Genomic DNA, 24,889 nt, shown 5'->3' with positions numbered 1-24,889 from the left:
AGACTTGGGGGCCTCAGCAGAAGAGAAGTTGGTTTCTGTGCAAGTCTCACAGGCTAGTGCAAGCTGTTGAGGGCTAAGCCCTTTCACATGTCACTTTTTACAGTTTGCATCAAGAACAGCCCATCTTTGTGTCTGAACAGTTACTGACCCCGCTACCATTACTATATCCATGTACTTCTAAAACGCTTCTTCCTGGACTCCAAGATTTCAGAGTATTAAAATCTTACTCAGTCACCCACAGTAGAAAACCAAAAACAACCACTGGGAACTAACAGAAGGCTATTAAGTATGGTTAAGTTTTAAAAATGAAGAATATTCCATTAATTTTGACACTCAGATTTTTAAAAATACAAGATTCCTGCTTAATTTGAATGCCTCTTGTTGTCTGGGGAGAGAAAAAACCCAATTCACCACAGGGTTCTCATATTTGTTCCTCTTTGGATTATACACTTCATCTTGGACTGGGGTCCAGGTCCCAAGGCTTTAAAATACTGTTTCTGTCCCTGGATGCCACCCCTGACTTGGGGACAGAGAAGACTATTGTGCCCGTGGGAAGGAACAGAATATTTGAGGAGGCTGAAGAGTTGGCTGCTTGAGCATGTTCTGTCCCCATCCTTTGTACCCCCATGTCCAGGGGATTAGGTTCTCCCAGAATAAGAGGCCACATGATGTGGTGATTCTGTGACCTAAATTAGACAAGAGCTGGTACATCTCTGATTTGTGCTTATTTTTTGGGTGCGAGGAGGTCACTGGAAATGTGTTCTTGGCTTGAGGCCATGGCCCCGAGACTGGTTCTCCTTGCTTTCCCAGCTCCGGCCACCCCTTAGCTCATCTGCCTCACCATGGCTGTCACTTCAGCTCTGCGTGCCTTTCTTGGGTGCAGGCACTAGGCTCCCTGCCATGGAATCTGCATACATTAACCGTTGTCTGCTAAAAATTTTGACTATATGATTTGCATCCATTTTGATTTATAAACTGAGCCCGTCTGGCAGCCACCAAGACTGCCACACAGGGAAATGAAGCAGCCTCTTGTTCCCACCTTGCGTCTGTGAGGAAGCCTTAGCTCTCAGCTGGCCCACCCCTGAACAGTCTTGAAAACTATCCATTCTCTGCCACTCAGAGGTGCCAGGCAGAGGAATTCACAGCGAGGGTGCCAGGGTGGGAGCGGTTGAGTGGGAACGGCCCCGTGTCAGTACCTCGCTTGCCCGTGCCACAGTTTGGGAGCCGAGGCAGCTGGATCGCAGTTCTGCAGACGTGCCCAGCAGGCTGTTTTTAAGCTACCAGTAGAAGGCACGGGCTGGCCAAGGAAACCCAGGGGCTTCCTCTGACCTGGGGAAACCCTGGGAGTAGACCCTGTGCCAAGTGTGTTCTGTGAACATTCACATTCTTAATCTTAAGGATTTTTTGGAATCTTTCCATAAAGTTATCTTGTCTACCTCTCTTTGCCTCCAGACATATTTTCTCAAAGCAAAGTTGCATTCCTGAAAGCATCCAGATAGGTGCCTTTAAGCTTTCATCTTGATGGGTAGTGAAAAGCCAGAATTCACCTTTGCTCTTGTCTGTACAGCTCGGAGGTGCAGCTGAGCTAAAGCTAATTTCTGGTTTCCCTGTGATCTATGGAGAAAAAAAGGAAATTGGTTTCTCTGTGGAACTTAAAAGATCTTCATCCACTGAAATTCATCTTTCACTTTCTTATTTATGGACAAAATGATTGTAAACCCTGCTTATAATCTCACCCTATCTGGTCCCAGGCACTGTGTCGGGGGCTGGATAGAAATGTAAGGGGTGAGGGGAACCAAAGTGGACATGTGGACAATACCAGGGACCCAAATGCAATCCTCAAATCCCACTCCTTCATTCAATCTGCTATTTAGCAAATATTTCCCTGAGTCCCTTCTGTGCCATGCAGTATGAGAGGCATGGGGGAAATATGTACCCAATCTCAAGTCCTGCTGCTTTGGCCTTCTGAATATCTCCTGGCTCTGTCTGCCTCTGACATTCTCAGTCTCATTCTTTATTTCTGTCCTTATCCAAGCTGTCATTCTTTCTCAGCTGTCTCCAGGAGGGAGCATGCCCTCGGGAGTATGTCCCAGAGAGAGAGAGAGACCTGATTGAGGTGCTTCATTCTGTAATGGAGAATCTGGCCAATGGTGCATCCCAGCCTCAATGACTGGTAGACAGGTAGACACTGATATAGATGGATGTAGCCAGAACAATTGATTAATGAAGCAACAGCTGCCATTACTACATGTTCTACCCTATTTTGTTTTGTTTTGTTTTGTTTTATGGTGCTGGGGATCAAACCCAGGGCCTCATGCATGCTAGGCAAGCACTCTACGATTGAATTACTCCCCCAGGTCCTCAATTTGGTTTGATGTATTGTTATGGTTCTGGTCACACTCATTTTGACTCTGATCAATGGGGTTAGCATAGGATGCTTCGAAGCTCAAAGGTAGTGCACTCATTTGCAAGTAGGAAATTGCAGACTGCCTCAGTAAAGGTGAGATTAACTCTAAGCCAAATTTGAAGAATGAGCCACTCTGCCTGCATGCCAGTCCTTGGACAGGGGTGTGGAGATGGTGGGGGGACTGTCTGCATTTTCAATGACCTCACTTTGGCTTGTGTATTCTGCTGGAAACAAATGTATTTCGGTGACCTAGAAATGAAAGCGTGCTCCCTTCCAGCCTGGCCCCAGGCTAGCAGCTGGAGAGCTGTCTTGCTGTTTCTTAGAAAATAACAGCAATAACACAGGTGAGGGTTATGTGCCTATTTCAGACAAAACCGCTGTTTTTCTCTTGCATTCATTTTCGAAGGAGATAAAGGAAGGGCTAGCGTACTGTACTACTTGAGTGAGTTGGATTTTTACCTTGATGTTGAATTATTTTATATGGAACTGAAATAGGTGTAGTTCTTAACCTCAAAGTGAGGTGGAAGAAAAGAGAAGGAGAGACAAGTGTATTTGCGAGCATGTCTGAGAATCAGACTGGCCTGGGCTCCCAGCACCCATGACCCAACATGATCTGCTTTCCCCCATGGGGTACCATTCTTCCTTCTTTCTTGTGGACAGAATTTTTATGCTTTAGGATATTATCTGACACTAGATTTTGGGTCAGTTTTGTGGGTTTTTTAATAGATTTAGTTGGTTTATTAACTTTTGTTAATATTGATTATTTCAGGAGGAAAATAAATTCTTAGTTTATGCTTTTATTCAGAAATGACCCAGGAGTGGCACAGGCCTGTTATCCCAGTGACTCAGGAGGCAGAGGCAAAAGGACTGCAAGTCTGAGGCCAGCCTCCGCATTTTATTGTGACCCTGTCTCAAAATGAAAAATAAAAAAACGACTGGTGATGTGGCTCAGTGGTTAAGCACCCCTGGGTTTATTCCCTGGTACCAAGAAAAAAGAAATGACTCAGGAGCTGGGAGTGATGGCACACACCTGTAATATCCCAGTGACTTGAGAGGCTGAGGAGGCAGGAAAATTACAAGTTCGAGGCCAGCTTTAGTAACTTGGCAAGACCCTTTCTCAAAATAAAAAGTAAAAAGGGCTGGGATGTGGCTCAGTGGTAGAATTTCCCTGGGTTTTATCCTTGGTACAAAAAGGAAAAGAAAAAAAAGAAAGAATGAATGAACTCAGCAACTGCACTCTGACAAAACATGTCCTCTATTTTTGTGGAGATATTTTTTTAAACTCTTGTCTAGTGATTTTTTTTCTTTTTATAATTTATTTTTTAGTCCTTAGTTGAATTTTAGATTCAAATTTAGATACTGTCTATGTTTGTATTTTTAATTTCTCTTTGTAAGTGGAAATAAATTAAAGTTGAGAGCAACATGTACTTTATATTCGCTCGTGATATAACATCCTCCCTCAGTACCCTGCACCCAAATAGAACAAGAAGTTTAAAAAACTCTAATGTGAAGCAAAAGATGAACAGTTCAGTGTGTAATTCAAGTAAAATATGAAAAAGTTTGTTTGGAAAAATCATTTTAAAATTTCACCAGTGAGGGTTTGTCAAGAGCCAGATGGCAGCAGTGGATAGAGGTGAAGTCGTCCTGGGAGACAGGCCTCATTAGCTGTGAGATTTTGGCGTCACCTGTAAAAAGCCAGGATCCTTAGGCACCTTAGGGGCTGTTCTCCTCAATTTATTTGTGTTTTTGTCAGGTTACCTCCTTAAAAATTCCTAATTGCAACTGTGCTTCAGGTTTCTGATGACCTAAAGGTCAGTTTACTCCTAGCCATTCCCTTCAGATCCCCCTCAATCTGGATCCTCATTTGGTCTGATGTCCTCCAGTGATGTAGGGCTGCTTATGCTGGGCGGGTTCTTGGGCACTCCATGATCATCAGGCTCTGATAACTCCGAAGCCTTCCCAATCCAGCACGTGGGGATACCTGGATCTGGGACTGTGTTGAGGCTGCTATTGTCCCCACCTGCAGGATCTCGCTGACTTCTCTGCTGTTAGATCCATGGAGAACTGTTATTTCAGTTTGGAGGTGAAATTTAAAATGGAGGAAAAAATACATGCTTTTCTTTTTCACAACATAGTGGTTACTAAAAAATAAACAACCAAAAAAATACCCTAAGTTCAAAAAATAGCAGATATTTTATTGATTTCAAGCCCCAGACGACCCAGGACCTTGCATTTGAGGTGTATTGTGGATTGCTTTTCTGTCTCCTTGCTTCTTGGACCCGTACTGCTGTAAGCTAGTTCTGCTCAGTCTCAGGGTGCTGTTAGAAAGAGCAAGGTGGTTGTTCTACCCTTCTAACCAATTATTCACTCAGAGAAGACTCCCTGCATCTTAAAGAGTTAAAAATCTGAGTGCTAAGTTTCTCAAACTGTGTGTTGGCAAAGGTGCATCCAGCACTCCCACAGGAAAGAGTTTGAGAGGCAGGGCTGACTAGATTTGGGTATCAGGCCCCGGCTTGGACCAGGGAAATTCCACTTAAGGTTTTATTTCGATGAGAAAACTGAGATTTAAAAGGTGAAGGGACTTGTTTTAGGTCATGCAGCTGGGATTTGAACCTAGCTGATCTTAGAAACTATAGTATACTACCTGATAGCACTGTAGATTGAGATCCCTACTCCAAAAATCTCAAGTTTTCCAAAATCTGGAACTTTTAGCACCAACATGATGCCACAAATGGAAAATTTCACACCTGACCTCATGGGATTGTCACCATCAAGACACAAGCACACTAAAAATACATAAAATTACCTTCAACTTGGGTGGAAGCTATACAGGAAACAAAGGGATTTCCTGTTTAGACTGGAATCCCATCTCATTTATATATATGCATATATTCTGAAATATGGGAAAAATATCTGAAACAAGCATTTCTGATAAAGGATACTCAATTTGTAGTAATAAAATGTATTTGGGGAACCATATATAAAATGTGTTTACAAGTAATGGATCTGATCGTCTTTGCTGTTATCAGAGTATACGTTAAGTTTCTTTAAGGAGTGAGCAAATAGAAACTGTGGGATTGCCCTGCTCTTCAGTGCTGTGCTATTTTCTTCTGATTTCTCAGTGTGGTTGCTGCGTTTGTTTTTGTTCCAAAATCCAAAGATGCCCAGTTGTAGGGAGCTGTTGCTAAAGCTCAGCACTGTCTTGGCTACTACTATGATTAATTGCTATTTCATTTTAGATCCCCTTCTAAGATAAAGATAAATGAACAATCTCAAGTGAATTATAGTAAAATTGTATACAGCTGATTTTGTTATAGTCCTTAATATTAAGCATCAGGGCAACTAAAGTTTCTCCACTTGTTTCTTCTGATGGACATTCATGTGTCCTCCATCCAGGCTGGCTCCCCTTCCACATAAATCCACCTCTCACCCAAGCTCTTACTTACATTTTGGAGAGGAACAGAACCAAATTGTTCAGCATTACACTTTTTATTTAATTTGATACCCACTGCGAAAGTAACCCCAAAAGACAAAATGATGAGGAATGTTTTACAAAATAAATACTAACTAGAAATGAATCTTTACAACGTTTGAAGTGTGTATGTGAGCGAGTTTGTGTCCCATTGACATACAGTAACATTGACTCTGGCAATTTTTTATGGTTGGAACAGAATGCTGATATTACTCATCAGAACTAAATCTTTTTTTTTTTCTTTACAGGGTCGTCATGTCAAAACAGGCCAGCTGGCAGCCATTAAGGTCATGGATGTCACAGGGGTAATGTATCCTTATTGTCTCAATAGCTGTACATTTCTAACAAAGTAGTTAGTGATAGAAAAAAAATGTTTTATTAAAGATTATTTAAAATAATCTTTCTAAATATTTAAGATCCTTACCCACTTGTGCTTCTCATATAGAGTATGCAACAAGAGACTAAGGAGACCATGGATAAATCACTCTAATTAAATTCAGTACCTACATACCACTGTAGGTAGTTAGAGTGAATAATGTGTGCCAATAATTTCCATAAACATAACCATGGATATTTGCATATGAAGGCAGAACAAGGATTTCAAGGCATTAAAAGAATAATGCTGAGATTAAACAGACAAGATGGGTCTTAACAGTTTCCCCAAAAGTCTACCTAACACTGGAGTAGACAAGAGCTTGGATAGCTCTAAACTCCTAGTAGGATATTTAACATGAATATTTTCAAAAACAAATATCTTTGACCATATAATCATGTAACCACAAATTTTTATTTATTATAGAATAACACTGAAACAAGATGTCTTCCTGGATGATCAAAAGCAATCTAAGGAGCAGGTTTTATTTTAAATGCAATCTAATGCTTTCAATCCGTTTGCTAGATCTGTTTAAAATATTTTAATGCCCTTTCAAGAGTGCAGAGTGAAAATCAGACTTGAAAGGATTCACTGGACATCAAAAGCATGCTAATAATTTTTATTGTCCTGAGGATTTTTCTGAGATATCTGTCTGCTGTACATGAAAGCTAAAACACCAAAGTCCCTTTTGGCTGAGAAGTGGAATACTCAATATAAGTAGACACAGAGTGAATGAGTCACACAAAGGTATTGTGAACCAAGATACAAACAAGAAAAACACACAGTATGTCTGTAGGCCAGACTTCAAACCAAAGCTTTCCAGACCGAGTCTGTTACCTTTGATAAGTATATGTTAGATGGCGATTACATACCACAATACCAATTTTACCAATTCTCATTTATACCACACATTGTGTTTTCTTTCCTTGGCTATTAACTGATCTGAATTCCTCTTTAAATTATATTTAAGAAGTTAGATATAATTAATGAAAATTTAAAAAAATAATTAATAAAATAAAATAGTTTTGTTCCTGTGTATATTAGTACTTGGTTGAAGTTCTACTTCTTTTTGCTTGTCTTAAGAACTTATTCCAGTTGCAGAGGTTACAAATCAGTTCAAATATTTAATCTCAATTAGGTTTTGAATTCACTTTGCCTTGACTAAAAAAGAAATTGCATGTGGATTATATTAATTAGGGTTATGCTCTCCCATTTGAGACAGAGGGTAAAGGATGTAGAAGAGTATTACTCTTTCAAGAGATCTGAAAGTTGACAGTCCAGGGATGTGTGGCAGCAGTGTGGTGGAGAAGAGAAAGTACTTATCTTTCTGCCCTGTCATTCTAGCACAAAGCTCCCCTTTTTAATGTCACTCTGTGGTTCAAGATGGTTGTTGGATTTCCATTGATCATACTCAGTGACTGCAAAAACAAAAAATGGTGGGTGAACTCAAGGATGCAGAAAGAGCCCATTCCAGGGAAATCTTTTCTACTTGGATACAACATCATTGCTTCTGTTTCCATTAGCTATATTTAGTTGCAAAGGAGCTTGGGAAATGTAGTCTTTTTAGTCTACCAATGTGTCCTATTAAAAATATAAGTTATGTAGGTCAGAAATGAAGGGGGAGTGGATATTTGGGACTTAGCAGGGTCTGACACCAAAATCAAATCCAGATACTATAAGCCTTTGCCTTGAAACCCATTATCATTTTGTAAATCTTTAACAAAAACCCAACCACAGAACATATCAGAGTTTGTTTTGCAATTTTGCTGAAGTCATACTACTGTGTTTTCCTTGGATTGAACCAGATCTCCACATAATGAGATGTGCTTGGCAGTTTAACAACTAATGGCTGTGGATGGAATCCAAGACATTCATGCTGTAGATTAAGTTCTGTTGTGTGGCTCTGCAGAACTACATTTGCGTTTCACTGACATCATCATTCATCTCAGTGCACAATGTTGTTGATGTACAAAGTTTGACTTGAGAACATTGAATATTACTTTTCCAGTTTCTGGTTCTATTGGTGAGGATTTAAATTGTTCAGAGAACCACTTGCTTAGAGCTAAAAAAAAAAAAAAAAAAAAAGTTACCCAATAGTTTATCCTAGAGTGTGTATGTTCAGATCAAGGAGGGTCAGCCCTTCTAAACTGGGTTTCATTACATAGCGAAATTCTACAGAAAATTATTTGAGAGTTACTTTCTCAGTTTTCCCAAGGCTGGTACAATACTAACACCATTTTACATGCCTGGGAGTGTCAACCCATTATGTACAATGGATGCTTTATAGTATTTGGGTTCAACTCTGTTGGAAAACCCCTGTTCAGAAAGCCAGGGAAGTTTCTGGGATAATGACATTATTGACTATTATTTAACCACTGATTTTGAACAAAGGCAAACATGGATACACACCAGGAAATGGTTTTCTTATGTCCATGGTGTCTGATGGGCATCAGGTGACTTTTGTATCATCCCCTTACGTATCACAGTCAACATAAGATTTCCTTTGTGAAATTCATGTGGCCTTTGTAAAACAAGCAACTCCATTTTTCCACGTTGTCTTTTGTGTACGATGGAATGCTGCAAAAGCTTCTTACCAATTATCGTAATTGTGCTCATTATAGCTGCTCTGTTAAAAACTGAGATGAATTCTCAAAGATCATCTTTGTTGATTGTATGCTGTGACTTACTACACACTACTATAGTTTATTTTAATGAAATTTATGAAGTCATAGCTTGAAATTAATTTTTAAATTATTGTTGCTATTCAATGTCACTTCCTTTTTTATAGAAAGCAGCCACAGAGAGAATTAGATACAGTGCCTTTATCCTTCCAGCCTGAGAGCTGAGGCCCTTACAAATTGGTCGGCATTTGCTTCAGAATTACTGCTTACTCTTGGCCTTGGTTTAGAAGTTCTTTTAGTTCCCCAAATCATTATGAAATTCTCTCCATTTCATTGCTTTATGGAGCTTCCTTCCCTGCTGGATTTGTGTTCTCTAGATTTATCTACAACAGCTAAAAGGAATCAGACTTCCAACCTCAGTGGTACTGGTCAGATACCTGCGCCTGCTGCAGAGGGTGCAGCCTCTGAATCTGTCTTTTCTATAAGCTCCTTAAGAAGGCCCACACATCCTAGAGTTAGAGATCCTTTTCCTGGATCTTGTATTAACTCTTTTCTGGACACCAAGTGTGAAGAGCCTGTGGTTCTTTAATAATCTTTTAACTAATCCCCATTTTCATTTGAATAAAAAATCCCTGAATAAGCTAGTCCCTTTACAAAGAAAACCTAAAGTACACATAAGACTTAGTGAAATAATTACTTAGTATTGTAAGCTTTTACCTTTATGATTACTGGTTATGATTACATTACTCAGAACACTTTGGAGTGTGTGTGTGTGGGGGGGGGGTGCCAAAACTTTCCTCAAACTGATGAAGCTGAAATGGAACTTACTGGCTTGTATACATTAAAACAAACAAACACATGCTCACAAAAATTCAGCAGGATCCAGGAAGTCACATGATATGATGGGAAATTTTGTCTTTGTCCATCTCTGGGCTCTGCTTTCTTCCCACCCCCAGCTCCAGGCTCATGTTCTCATGACCTCATTGTCATTAGTCCCAGCACAAGTGTCAATCTGAGTATCCGTGGCCTCACTTGGGTCATGTCCCCAACCCTGAACCAGTCTGTGATTCTTTTTAGCCAGATCTGGGTTAGCTGCCTGGTTCTGGAATCTACACAGGGACTAAGAGTTAGGGAGAACTGATCCCTCAGAGAAAAACCCGAGAACTATTGCAGGAATGAGTGGGCAGGGTGCTATGGATGTGCAGAAATCAGATTTGGTCCTTAAGTAAATTGTCTCTTGTCCACTTTTTTATATCTAGACAAAAATAATAATTATGATAGCTAACATTGATGGAGTGATTATTATACAGTAGAACTTCTTGAAATACTTTGTGTATATGAATCCATTTAATACCCTCAACAACCTACACAATGGGTTCTGTTATTAATCCCATTTTAGAGATGTGGAAACAGAACATATTAAGTATCTTGCTCCATGTTACATGGCTCTTCTGGGGTACGGTGAATATTTCAGCCTGAGAAGTTTAACTTCATCCTGTCAGCCACATTGCTATAGGCCTTCAATTAATATAGAGTGGTATTTAGCGTTTCATTTAGTGTGATTCCTTTTTGATGGGTTTATTCAGCAAACATCTACTAAACACCTACCTGATGACAGACAAGGAAAATTTAAAGATGAACAAATGATCCTTTGCCTGCAGAGGAGCTCATGATAACACAACTTGACTATAAATGTTTTAAAGGAAAGTTATACCTTTTGCAATAAAGTTACAAAACACATAAAGAAGGTTACTTATCAGGTTTGATAGGGTAGTCTTTACTGCCAGCCCTGGAGAGTAACCAAGGAAATAAATTTCTGGCCAAAGGACACAGGATGTGCCAAGGCATGGAGGCTGAAGAAACATGTTCTGAAAGCTGTACACAGCTTAGTTTTGGTGTTGAAAACTGCCAACAAGAAATTGATACAAGAAAAATCCAGACAAATCATGACCAGGTCATGAAAGAATTGAATACTGTAACAAGGAGTTTACAAGGTTTTCATTTTTTTTTCCCATACACCACTTTGATCAAATAGTCTTGGGGAAACCCAATATATAAAAGAGACATACAGGTTGGTTTGTTTGATTGCTTTACTGGGGTTAGGAGGCCTTAGTACTGGCCCTTTTCCCCAAACCACTGCGGCAGCCAGTGCAGGGCCAGAGATTGAACAGCAGCAGAGTCACATGGTTGCATTTTGCCTGCTAGAAGGATCTGTCTTAAGCCCCGTTTGTGAGTTCAGGCTTTTGTCTTACTGAATTGTTGTAGGTGAAGCCCAGGAGCAGTCTCCATCTCTTATTGAAGAGTAAGGATGTGGCCTTCTCCCAGTAGCCTGTCATACATAGGGTGCTTTGCTTATGTTAAAGGGCTTAGTGGATGTTTGCTAAAATTGGACAAAAAGAAAAAAAAAAATCTTCCCTTCCTGGATCATGTGGTAGAGTCAAGGGGACACAGTGCTTCAAGTACTTTTGTTTCATCCCTCCCATGGGAAGGAGTTCCATGGAGTGAATAGTAGTAGCACAACCCATAATGATACTATTAATGCTAACAACAGTTGCCATGGCCAAAATAAAAATGGCTAACATCAATTGAGTGCTTATTATATGCCAAGTGCTATTGCTCTTAGTGTTCAGTGTGTATTAACTCATATGATCTTTCCAACAACTCCCCTCAAAGGAATATTGTTATTATATCCATTTTACAAAGGAGGAATTGAAAGCAACTCACTGAAGCCCCATCATGAGGAAATGGCAGAGGCACAGTTCAAGTGCAGTCTGGCAGGGTGTATCCACACTTACCACAGTGGTCTCATAGGATAAGAGATGGGAGGAGTCTCCAGAGCGTGACCTTCAGATTCAGGCAGAGCTGGTTCACATCCCACTCTTCCCCTTACTGATTATGACCTTGCATAGATTTCTTAACCTTTTTGAGCCTCTCTCAGTTTTCTTGTGTTAGATGAGTATACAAATATGGTAAGCTTGTTCTGAGACTAAAGAGAGACATGCTATCTAGTATCTGACATATAGTAATACATCCTTAATACATGGTTTTAATGATGAGTCTTGGCAAGATACAGAGACTGACTGAGCGGGACAGGTCATAGGAATGAAGGGGATTCTAGAGTATCCATTGCAACTCTGCAGCTACGTGTGTGTGGTCTTTAGAACTATGCTTCGTGCCATACCTGTGTGAGTTAATTGTTAATATGTGTAAATAGACTTGATCTGTCTCTCCATCTCAGTCACAGGGTTGTTAGTCCTACCCTGAATAGAATGTCTGTATTAAAATATAAGTACCCAGGAAGGATCCAGGAAAGACAGTAGGGCTAGATTCTCTCTGGAAAGCTGAAGACCAGAATCACAAAAAGGATTTCATCTTTTCACTCATCGAAAATAAGTGAATGGGAATGCTGAACTACAAGGTGATAGAAATGAACAAGACAGAAACGGGCACCATCTTCTGGAATCTTCTATTCCAACGTGTGAAAAGCATTTGACAGTGAGACAGTAACTTCATCAGAGTTCTGGTTTGCTTTCAAGGAGTGTACAGAGGATCAAGGAAGAATTTTAAGAGAAAACTAATTTAGCTGGGTGGTCAGAAAATGTTCTCTGAGAAAGCAACTGTTTTAGTCAGCTTTTTCACCGCTGGAACCGAAAGACCCGCCATGAAGGAGGAAACGTTTATTTGGGGACTCACAGTTTCAGAGGTCTTCGTCCATAGATGGCCACCTCTGGTCCTCAGGGCTGGGGGTGAGGCAGAACATCATGGCCAAAGAGTGGGAGAAGAAAGACGCAGGGAACATAGCACCAGGAAGCAGAGAGCGAGTTATGCTCAAACAAGGACAAAATATAAACCCCAAAGGCACCCACCAAGGGACCCACCTCCTCCTGCCACACCCTACCTGCCTTCAGTTACCACTCAGTTAATCCCTGTCAGGGAATTAATGCACTGATTGGGTGAAGGCTCTCATAACCCAAATATTTCATCCCTGAACCTTCTTGCATTATCTCATACATGAGCTTTTGGGGGACATCTCACATTTACACTATAACAGTGACCCCTAGGTGAGATCTACAGCATGGGCAGACCTTGGTTAGTGGTGGGGAGGGGGGCTCTCCACAGGTGGGAGCCTGCCCCTCAGGTAGGTTCAGCACAGCCTGGGAATCCTCTCTTGAACTCCTCGTTTGCAGAGACCACCTCAGAACTTCCCCTTTGGGGCTGTTCAGACATGTCTAGCAGGCAGAACATTCGGATAAAGCACAGAAATAAGAACTTTTCACAGAACAAAGATAAAATGTCTTTTTGTCTCCGTGAAACTCTGCACCTTTGGGGCTATTTCCGGTGCTTCAGCTATGTATGCTGTACTCCATGTACAACTTGGAAAGCTTCTAGAGTTCTAAAAATGAGCAGACTGAGCTGCCCACTCTGTGCACACTTCAGCATCTGTCCTTACCTTGCATGCAGATTATACCCCTTTGGTGGCTTGTGTGTGTCTGGGTCTTTGCACATTCGTGTGTGCTGGTGTATGGCCTGGATATTGGGCTTGTTCTGTGTGTATGCTTACATGTTAGGGAGATTGCTTAAAAACAAACACATGGACCTGGGAGCTACTATCCATACCTCTAAACTAATAAAGATTCGAACTTGTTTTAAAAAAAGATTTTTGCATCATAATGGTTTGTATTCGTTGGTGTCTTTTGTTCATATATCTCCAAACATTTGGTTAAAATTTTATTTTAAAGCTCTCAGTCCCTTGTGAGGTTCAGAAGCATGCAGATGAGGACATTGGCTCAAGAAGTTGGGGTGCTTGGAATTCTTGGGTGCTCAGATGCAGAATACAGGAGAGTTCCTCCACTATGGACTGTAGGGGTCTCCTCTGGAGGCCCATTCCCTCCTTTGTACTGTCCACACTTCTCCACCTCATGGGTCTGCCCCCTTTCTTTTCTGGGCTTTCTCTTATTGAGATTTATTGTTTTGTGGGGTTGGTTTGTTTCTTTTTTGTGGCTTGACTTCCTTGTCAATATTTTGGCTTTCTTCCTGATGACTTAAGCTCTTCTTTGGTCTGGACCTTATGAAAAGTCCTCCATCATTTAAAGCCTACTGATTTCCATGAGCTCTAAAGCCAGGAACAGAAGCTGTGTTTGTTCCACCATGGTCTCCCCTGCAGAGCTTGCTAACGTAGAACCTGGCCCATAGTAGGTGCTACACAAAATGATTATGTACATATAAACATGAAATATAAAGAGTTGAAAGCCAGATGAAAGTAAAATCCAAATTGCAGACCACAGAAAATATTTTTGCATCATAGTGTTTGTACTCATTGGTGCCTTTTGTTCATATATCTCCAAACATTTGGTCAAGATTTTATTTAAAGCTTTCAGTCCCTCGTGAGGTTCAGAGCATGCAGATGAGGAAATTGGCTTAAGAAGTTGGGGTGCTTGGAATCTTTGGGTGTTCAGATAACTTGGTAGTTATTTCTCCTGATAACCAAAGTCACAGAGTGAGACATGATCAATTACATTATCTTTGCTGTTAGAAAACACAATTCATTCCAATCCCTGTGGCCTTTTACCTGAATTGTAGGTTCAGGATCTTTGAGGATATAAACTATCTCATTATTGGTGGACTTTAGCCAAATGAATGACATCATCCTGGGGTTACAATTGGTTTACTTCTGGGTCACTTGAGTTTAGATCTTTTTATTTGTTTAATTCATGGTTTTCTTTTATGCTTCAGTAGAGGCTTTGGTATGAGAAAGATACACATCCTACTTCATTATGCGTTCCTCTAAGTAAGAGAGTGAAGGTTGGCCCAATGATCAGTCTCTTCCAGAGCTCTACTTTTGACACTTCATGGTCCTCTTACCCTGGGCATATTGCTTAACTTTCTCTTTTCCATATCTAGAAATGTGAGTAAAATCACTTCTTTGATAAAGTTAGTGTAAGAAGTAAATATAGTTACAAAGCATTAGATATGGCAGACATGGTGTGCAAGGCACATTGCTGTTAGTTACTGGGCCTCTTGTAGACAGTTCGTTTTTCTTCCTCTGGCACAATGACCCATCTTAGGAAGTTGTATGCAATCCCCCTGCAGCTACAGGGCCGTGGCATGTGCTGTTTTCTCCAAGAAAAATGATTCCTTCCCCAATTTTAGATATCATGCTTTCTCTTTCCTGTCCCTCAGTGGATGACTTCCACATGGAATTCAGAACTCAACTCGAACTCGCAATTCTTGGGTCCAGTGAGATCAGCTACTACATATGTCTCATGGCAGTAATTTTGCATACATCTATATCATTCTTTGTTGTACATCTTTGTCTCCCACTAGACTCCAGAAAGTTTCATTTTGGCAGAGCTTGAATCTATTATGCTCATGGTTATATTACTATGTTATTAGCACTGAGCATTATGCCTAGGATAGAGTTGGCATTTAGTAAATATTTGTTTAATGAATTCATTGAGCTTAGGATGAATACATACAACAAATCCATTGCTGCCTGCAGAATGTCATGGCAAAGTCCTTAGTTGTCAATGCTGCAATGAAGAGGTGCAGAATTAGGCAACTTATGAGCCACTCTGGGCTTGTTTCTCAGCTTTGTAAAAATATAGATTGCAAGTACATAACCCTACCTTGAATTTTTGGTGATTCACAGGTGCTTAATTTTCATTTATTTTCTAATGTATTTTAACATTAAACTGTGATTTAAAAAGCAGACCTCAAATCGTTTGTTAGGTATCAACTTTGACTACATTAGAAAATGCCTGCCTCTTAATTTGGATGCTAGGTCACCCCATTCACATGCAGAATGTCATTTAGTATGAAGTTACTACTGAAATTTCAGGGTGAACTCTAAAAACAGCTTTTACCATTTACAACTACTTATCTCAGGAAATGGAGATTTTTCTCTTTGCCTTCAAACTGAAACAAAACCAAAAATTAGTTGACATACAAGCAAATACATGACTTTAAATTTCTTTTATAAATTCTAATTTTATAGTCACTAAAGCAGTCCCTCGTTACTGTGTAAGTAAATATTATACAATTAAAGCTATAAAAGTGAATGTTTATTGATTTAAAATTAGCTTTTGTCTGCTATAGATTATCATCCTGAATAAAATTTCTATCAAGAATTTCACTACAACAGATTATTACAAAAAAATTTTAAGACCACTTTCTGAGTGATAGAGATAATCTCCTTAAATCCTAGTCCTCTATGATCCTTGAACAATAAATTATCTTCACATTTTTGTCACATTCAGTCAATGCTGAAGGTTAGAATGATAGATATGTTAACACAAACACCTGCCTAACAGCAACTGCTACCATGAAAGAGAAAGTTCTAGCCAGTGTCCCAAGTTTGCACACTTATAGGGTAAAGCATTTACGAGTCTGGACTTAATGATGATCAGTCTCTTGGATTGTTATAGGAATAACATAGGTTTATTGTTGTTCCATGGATCAAGAGTTAAGTGTTGGGCAAACTTTTTGTCATAGGACACAGTAATATTAAATGTCTGATTAATTCCACTTTTAAATTCTGGCATATTGTGGGTACTTAGAATGTGTTTCCCTATATAATAGATATGAAACTTAAAACTCCATCTTTTATTCCTTGAAATTAAGCATAAACAAGTTCTGTTGTATGCTAACAGGCTCTTTTAACTGGAGCACAAATGTCAGGGTTCTCTTCACCCCTGACTTAAGTCTCTCCTAAACTCTTCATATGAGCTCTTTGGTTTTAGACATCGTGGGTAATTGCCCTTCTATATAGGAGTTTTCTGCATAGAGTTACTGGTTTTGGAGTCTGACAGATCTGGAATTAGATCTGAGCTTTAACATTTAAATTGAGTGAATTTAAGGAAGTAACTGAGACTCATTTTCCTCATTTGTAAAATCAGATCATTGAAAACACTGACATCAAATGGCAATTATCAAGAACACAAGCAACAATAAATGTTGGTGAGGATGTGGGGAAAAAGGTACACTCATACATTGCTGGTTGGACTGCAAATTGGTGCAACCACTACGGAAACCAGTATGGGGATTCCTAAGAAAACTTGCAATGTAACCATCAGTTATTCCACTCCTAGCTTTATACCCAAAGGACTTAAAAACAGCATACTTTTCGGTGATGCAGCATCGATGATTATAGCAGCTCAATTCACAATAGCTAAACTATGGAACCAACCTAGGTGCCCTTCAACAAATGAATGAATAAAGAAACTGTGGTATATATACACTAAAGAATATTACTCAGCCTTAAAGAAGAATGAAATTATGGCATTTGCCAGTAAATGGATGGAACTGGAGAATATTATGTTAAGTGAAATAAGCTAATCCCAAAGAACCAAAGGCCGAATGTTTTCTGTTATGTGGATGCTTATTCATACTAAGGGGTGGGGAGAGAATAAAGAGATTGCAGCTAGATAGAGGGGAGAGAAGGAAGGGGAGGAGGCATGGGGGTACGAATGACAGTAGAATGAAAAGACATCATTACCCTATGTGCACATATGATTTTGTAACTACATCATGTACCACCAGATGAATGAGAATTCACACTGCATTTATATATAATGTGTCAAAAAGCATTCTACTGTCATCTAGAACGAATCAGAACAAATACAAAATATGCTTTAAAAAGGAAACACTGACGCCATAGAGCTGTGTTGAGTATTAAATGAGATAGTGCATACACAACCCATGGTATACAATGAACATTATGTCCGGTTGGCTTTGGCTATACTTTATGAACATAGTCTGAGCATCATGTTACCATCAGAGGTTGGCACCAGCTTGAAAGCCTGGCCTAGAATCACCAGTTTGTTTTCATTTGAAAGTTGCCATCTCTTTGCATAGTTTCTCATCCTCTGGAGGCCAGTTCCTACATGCTGGAAGGATTTTTTGTAAGCAGTAGAGGGCCATCCCCAAAGCACAAGTGCCTCCCGTGTCTCTGCTGCAGGACATTTGTTAATGTCCTGCTGGTCAAAGCAAGTCATGTGGCCAAACCCCATTTTAAGAAAAGTATTAGCTGCCACCTTTGTTGGGGACAGTCAAATATCAGCCATTTTTTCCCTCCGTCTACCACCAATACTAAAAAATAAGCAGATTCCCATGATCTTAAGGGCAAACAAATAAAGAAAAAAAAAACCCTCAAAGCTCCTTTATGTTGATTCTAAAGCTATAATTCAGTAAGAACTGCATCGTTTCTAAGCCTCAGAGGGACTTCAACAAGTTTCTTATTCCCATTTACAGCTGAAAATAACTTGACATTAGAGTTTAAATGTCGTGCCTAAAGTTAACACAATAAATCAGAATTGATTTTGAAGTCTTTTGGTTGAAGTAATAGATCTTCCTAAAGTACTGGACTTGGCTTATTATAATTACTCTTCTTTTTAAATTTCAGACAACTTGGTTCCACTATTTTTTTTGTTATGTGGTAGCTTCTCAGTAATCTTGTCCCTGTGCCTAATAATTAAGTTATAGGAATACTTACACAATAGCTGATGACTCTTCTTCTAAGACTATTTAGTCTAATTCTAGCCTCAGTTGTTCTCTTGGAAACATTCTAACTCATTTCCCTCAATGGGCCATATTGTGACTGGCTGGACCATTTGTGTCATGGTTAAATGAATTCTTGTCATCTCTAGTAAGATCCTCCCTGTTTCACTGAATCACTAACTGCCATTAGTGCCTCGGACTAGAAATCTGGATAAATAGGGTCCCTGGAGCCCTGATAAATTGCATGCTCACTTACTGGGCCATAGAAGGTCAAGATCAAAATTGACTGTTGGAGCTACATGACCATGACCCAATGTTCCATAACTGTGTTTGGAAACAATGCAGTTTAAACTTGAAATTCAAGTGACTAGCATTCCTGCCCTCCTACCTTTTTTTTGTTTATTTACTTTAGTTGAGAACATTAACAATGATGTTTATTTTGTATTACACTTTGTAACTTTCATCTTATTTAATTATCTCAAAAAACTGGGACTTATAATATCTGTATTTCAATATAGATGAGAAAACTTAGGCTCCAAAAAGGTAGGTTACTTTCCTGAGCTCTTACAACATGTGCCTACCTTCCCACCCCCATCTTTCTTTCTTTCTTTTTCTTTTTGCGGTGTTAGTGATCAAACCCAGAGCCATGCATATGCTAACCCCCACCCCCATCTTTCTAACCCCAAAATCAATGCATATATTTCCTGCATGTTCCTAATTGCCTCAGTTTACCTTTGCAAAGTGATAGAGAATGTACTGACTTTATAGCGACCTCCAACACTATTTATTGTAGACTTAATTCCATACTAAATTACACTGTTTTTTTGGCTCTTTCATAAGCTCTTAATTTTCTTAATGATACAGTAAGCTTGTTTAGGGCACATCACCCACCATCTTGCAGAGCACCCAAGAGGCAGGAAACAAATACTTGTGGAACCTGCCTGCCTTCTCACTAAGGATGGCTGAAGCCAAGACTGTCAGCTGCTGTTAGAAAGTGATCTCTTTCTTTCAGTGCCTCATGTAGTTGCCTTTTTAATCAAAGCAGCTGTCAGTGATGGGGCCGTGCTCTCCACAGAAACCGTCAAGTTGGTTTTCTCCCCTTCTACTTAGGCTTCCCCAAAGTACATCTGCTCGCATCTCACATTCATGCACAATTATTTGGCTCCACACTGCGAGTTTAAAATAGCTGATGCACACTGTAGTAAGGCTTTTGTGGTGTGCTGCCCGGACCCTTCCACAAATGGAAGATATGTGAAGGTCATTCTTCCCGTCGGCCTGCAGCGAAGGCGTGGGTGGTTTCCCACTACTGCAGGGAAGATGCGTGGGTCAGCAGTGTGCCAGTAATGCCCTCAGCCACCATCCCAGCTCCTCTGACTTCAGCTCTCTTCGTCAGTGCTGGGGCCACATGCACCTCGTTAGCTCAGCATCCCTATCATATGTTCTATTTTGAGATCACCTGGTGTTCGATTTAGTTGTGTCTCGTGGTGTGTAATATGCTTTAGTTCTCCTGGGTTTGCAATCTTCATTTTCTTTCACTAACACTTTTGTTTGGTCAGGAAATGTTAGCATTCTCCCACTGTCCTCCTTCTATTCCTGTTGGTTCTTTGAACATCACTAGTCTTGCTCTAAGTGTTGGACCCTTTGCAGGTCTTCTTTCTTATATTCACTTTTGTTCACAGGCACTTTGCTGGGTGCTTGAGATGGGACAGAGAGACAAACACAGTCAGGATTCCTGGGCACACGGTTGCTGCAGACTTGTAGGAGTGGCACTTCTGATAGTTACTGCAAGGGAGATGCATCGTAATTCCTGTGGCTAGAACTAAGATTGTTAGATCAGGCAGCTTGGCCAGTAGGAACTCTAGAACTGAGATCTGAAGTGGAAGAGGCCTTTCTATGGAGAAGAGAGTAAGCAACAGGGCGATTTTGGCACAGGGAGCTGCATTTCAACATGAAGAACAGTAGTGGGCTGTGACAACATGTAGTCGGGGAACAGGACGTTGCTTGATAGAATCAGGACGACATCTCTGGGTGTCAACTTAACTCAATCAGGAATGGTGTGTGGAAAAGAAGAGGAAGAAGAAGGAAAGAAGACATCACACGTGGGAGACCACAGAAGGCCCCAGATACACTGGAAGGAGGCCAGGCAGCTGGGAGGGACTGACAGTGCAGACAGGGGACATACCAGGCAGGTCTTTCAATCATGGCACTGTAACATCTTACATGGAGGAATAGTCCCCTTTTAAGACGGCATCTAAAATAATTATCTTGAGGCAGAAGACTTTTATAACAACCTCCAAATAAAAACACTTACTTCTCAGTCCAACTGATATGTACCCATCCGTAAAGTAAAATTAGGAGAGAACACACACTCTCCACCAGGAATTTTGGTAGATTTTCCAAGTTGAAACTCAAAATGAATGAAACTTGAATATCAGGAAACTAACTCTGTAGGGGAGTTGTCTCCTTTTACATCCTGGGCCCCACCACATCTCCCCTTTCCTTTTCATGTTGAGTTTCCTGAAGGTGATGTGGGTACTCCTGCTTTGTGAACTTCCTCAGATCCCGAGAACTTACTTTGCTCCTTTTCCCTTCTGACTTTCATCACCTTCACTCAGGCACTTCAATAAAGGCAGGCTTCAAAGAAAATGAACCTAACCAAATTTAAATCTGAGAGCCTGTGTTTTTCTCTTTCGCTTTTCTGAACCTTTCCCGTAGCAGATGTGACCAGTGATAGTAGCTCATTGGGCCTAGTTCCAGAGGCCTAGTATGGACTGTCTAACAGCCTGACCACCTTCATCTCCTCCAGGTGAAGAAGTCAGGTTTCTTTTTTATCCCCAGCTGATTACGTGCAATGCCTGTTAGCTGGACTAAAAGAAGACCCCTTTGGGCCACCGTTGTGTGGTTTTGTAAACTTTTTCATTTTAGTCAGAAATAATAATTATGCTCTTTTATCGCCTGAAAGAAAAGACGTTAATAAGGAACTTACCATAGTTTAGTGGATATCCATGGTTTGAAGGATGGAATTCCACTATAGACCATGGATTTTCATGACAGATTCTTTACTGTTCTAGGATGAAGAGGAAGAAATCAAGCAAGAAATTAACATGTTGAAGAAATATTCTCATCACCGGAATATTGCTACATACTATGGTGCTTTTATCAAAAAGAATCCTCCAGGCATGGATGACCAACTTTGGGTAAGTCGTTTCTTTTATTATGTGAAGAACATTCAGTGCCAAATGGGCCCATTTCTCCATTATCATTACTAGACTTGATTAAGTACCTTCAAATATGAAGCCGTTAGCCTCGTGGTTTCCAAAATATTGTGTTTTTGAGTTTTTTTTTCCCATTTTCGTGAACACCATTTCATCTTTTCAATATCTTTAAATCCTCTATCCTTTAATAGAGACCATCCCCAAAGATGGTTGTTAATTCTGTTTTTTTTTAACCCATTACTAATCAATACTTCTTTATTACATTTAATTATATTTTAGGTACCATGCTATTTACTGTTTATGAATTATATAATTTATTTCAATTCATTGAGGTAAATAGCATTCTAATTTCTTACATGATAAAACTATAGTTTTTTTTTTTTATTGGTTGTTCACAACATTACAAAGCTCTTGACATATCATATTTCATACATTAGATTGAAGTGGGTTATGAACCCCCAATTTTACCCCAAATACAGATTGCAGAATCATGTCGGTTACACATCCAGATTTTTACATACTGCCATATTAGTGAGTGTTGTATTCTGCTACCTTTCCTATCCCCTACTATCCCCCTCCCCTTCCCTCACATCTTCTCTCTCTACCCCATCTACAGTAATTCATTTCTCTCCTTCTTAATTTTCCCATTCCCCTCACAACCTCTTATATGTAATTTTGTATAGCAATGAGGGTCTCCCTTCATTTCCATGCAATTTCCCTTTTCTCTCTCTTTCCCTCCCATCTCATGTCTCTGTTTAAAGTTAATCTTTTCTTCCTGCTCTTCCTCCCTACTCTGTTCATAATTGCTCTCATTATATCAAAGAAGACATTTGGTATTTGTTTTTTAGGGATTGGCTACCTTCACTAAGCATAATCTGCTCTAGTGCCATCCATTTCCCTGCAAATTCTATGATTTTGTCATTTTTTATTGCTGCATAGTACTCCATTGTGTATAGATGCCACATTTTTTAATCCATTCATCTATTGAAGGGCATCTGGGTTGGTTCCACAGTCTAGCTATTGTGAATTGTGCTGCTATGAACATCGACGTGGCAGTATCCCTGTAGCATGCTCTTTTAAGGTCTTCAGGGAATAGTCCAAGAAGGGCAATAGCAGGGTCAAATGGTGGTTCCATTCCCAGCTTTCCCAGGAATCTCCATACTGCTTTCCAAATTGGCCGCACCAATTTGCAGTCCCACCAACAATGTACAAGTGTACCCTTTTCTCCACATCCTCGCCAGCACTTGTTGTTGTTGGACTTCATAGTGGCTGCCAATCTTACTGGAGTGAGATGGTATCTTAGGGTGGTTTTGATTTGCATTTCTCTGACTGCTAGAGATGGAGAGCATTTTTTCATGTACTTGTTGATTGATTGTATATCCTCCTCTGAGAAGTGTCTGTTCAGATCCTTGGCCCATTTGTTGATTGGGTTATTTGTTATCTTATTGTCTAATTTTTTGAGTTCTTTGTATACTCTGGATATTAGGGCTCTATCTGAAGTGTGAGGAGTAAAAATTTGTTCCCAGCATGTAGACTCCCTATTTACCTCTCTTATTGTTTCTCTTGCTGAGAAAAAGCTTTTTAGTTTAAGTACGTCCCATTTGTTGATTCTTGTTATTAACTCTTGTGCTATGGGTGTCCTAATAAGGAATTTGGAACCCGACCCCACAATATGTAGATCGGAGCCAACTTTTTCTTCTATCAGACGCAGAGTCTCTGATTTGATATCAAGCTCCTTGATCCATTTTGAGTTAACTTTTGTGCATGGCGAGAGAAAGGGATTCAGTTTCATTTTGTTGCATATGGATTTCCAGTTTTCCCAACACCATTTGTTGAAGATGCTATCCTTCCTCCATTGCATGCTTTTAGCCCCTTTATCAAATATAAGATAGTTGTAACTTTGTGGATTAGTCTCTGTGTCCTCTATTCTATACCATTGGTCCACCCGCCTGTTTTGGTACCAGTACCATGCTGTTTTTGTCACTATTGCTCTGTAATATAGTTTGAAATCTGGTATCGCTATACCGCCTGATTCACACTTCCTGCTTAGAATTGCTTTTGTTATTCTGGGTCTTTTATTTTTCCATATGAATTTCATGATTGCTTTATCTATTTCTACAAGAAATGCCGTTGGGATTTTGATTGGTATTGCATTAAACCTATAGAGAACTTTTGGTAATATCTCCATTTTGATAATGTTAGTTCTGCCTATCCATGAACAGGGTATATTTTTCCATCTCCTAAGATCTTCTTCTACTTCTCTCTTTAGGGTTCTGTAGTTTTCATTGTATAAATCTTTCACCTCTTTTGTTAGGTTGATTCCCAAGTATTTTATTTTTTTTGAGGCTATTGTGAATGGAGTGTTTTTCCTCATTTCCGTTTCAGAAGTTTTGTCGCTGATATACAGAAATGCCTTTGATTTATGCGTGTTGATTTTATATCCTGCCACTTTGCTGAATTCATTTATTAGTTCTAGTAGTTTCTTTGTAGATCCTTTTGGGTCTTCTAGGTATAGGATCATGTCATCCGCAAATAGTGATAATTTAAGTTCTTCTTTTCCTATTTTTATGCCTTTAATTTCTTTTGTCTGTCTAATTGCTCTGGCTAGTATTTCAAGGACTAAATTAAATAGAAGTGGTGAGAGAGGGCATCCCTGTCTTGTTCCAGATTTTAGAGGGAATGCCTTCAACTTTTGTCCATTTAGAATGATGCTAGCCTGAGGCTTAGCATACATAGCTTTTACAATGTCAAGGTAAGTTCCTGTTATCCCTAGTTTTTCTAATGTTTTGAACATAAAGGGATGCTGTACTTTGTGGAATGCTTTCTCTGCGTCTATCGAGATGATCATATGGTTCTTATCTTTAAGTGTATTGATGTCGTGAATAACATTTATTGATTTCCGTATATTGAACCATCCTTGCATCCCAGGGATGAATCCTACTTGATCATGGTGCACAATTTTTTTGATGTGTTTTTGTATTCGATTCGCCAGAATTTTATTGAGGATTTTTGCATCTAGGTTCATTAGAGATATTGGTCTGTAGTTTTCTTTCTTTGAGGTGTCTTTGTCTGGTTTCGGAATCAGGGTGATGTTGGCCTCATAGAATGAATTTGGAAGAGCTCCCTCTTTTTCTATTTCCTGAAATAACTTGAAAAGTATTGGTATTAATTCTTCTTTAAAGGTTTTGTAAAACTCCGCTGTATACCCATCCGGTCTTGGGCTTTTCTTGGTTGGTAGTCTTTTGATTGCTTCTTCAATTTCATCCATTGATATTGGTCTGTTCAAATTGTGTGTATCCTCCTGAC

At 39.7% G+C, this 24,889-nt stretch overlaps 1 protein-coding gene across 4 annotated transcripts in view; it reads left to right on the top strand.

Moving 5' to 3' along the window:
• TNIK (TRAF2 and NCK interacting kinase) overlaps positions 1–24,889 on the top strand; it is a 381,644-nt gene that overhangs the window by 210,796 nt on the left and 145,959 nt on the right. For all 4 annotated transcript variants that reach the window (XM_081301723.1, XM_081301721.1, XM_081301722.1 and 1 more), the window contains exons 3-4: positions 6,128–6,184; positions 21,440–21,565. In XM_081301723.1, coding sequence (XP_081157849.1) covers positions 6,128–6,184; positions 21,440–21,565 — 183 coding nt within the window. The remainder of the gene's footprint in view (positions 1–6,127; positions 6,185–21,439; positions 21,566–24,889) is intronic.

This window comes from Spermophilus citellus, assembly GCF_964194105.1.
Source record: "Spermophilus citellus genome assembly, chromosome: 7".
NCBI lineage: Eukaryota > Metazoa > Chordata > Mammalia > Rodentia > Sciuridae > Spermophilus > Spermophilus citellus.
This window is presented reverse-complemented; position numbering and strand designations above follow the sequence as displayed.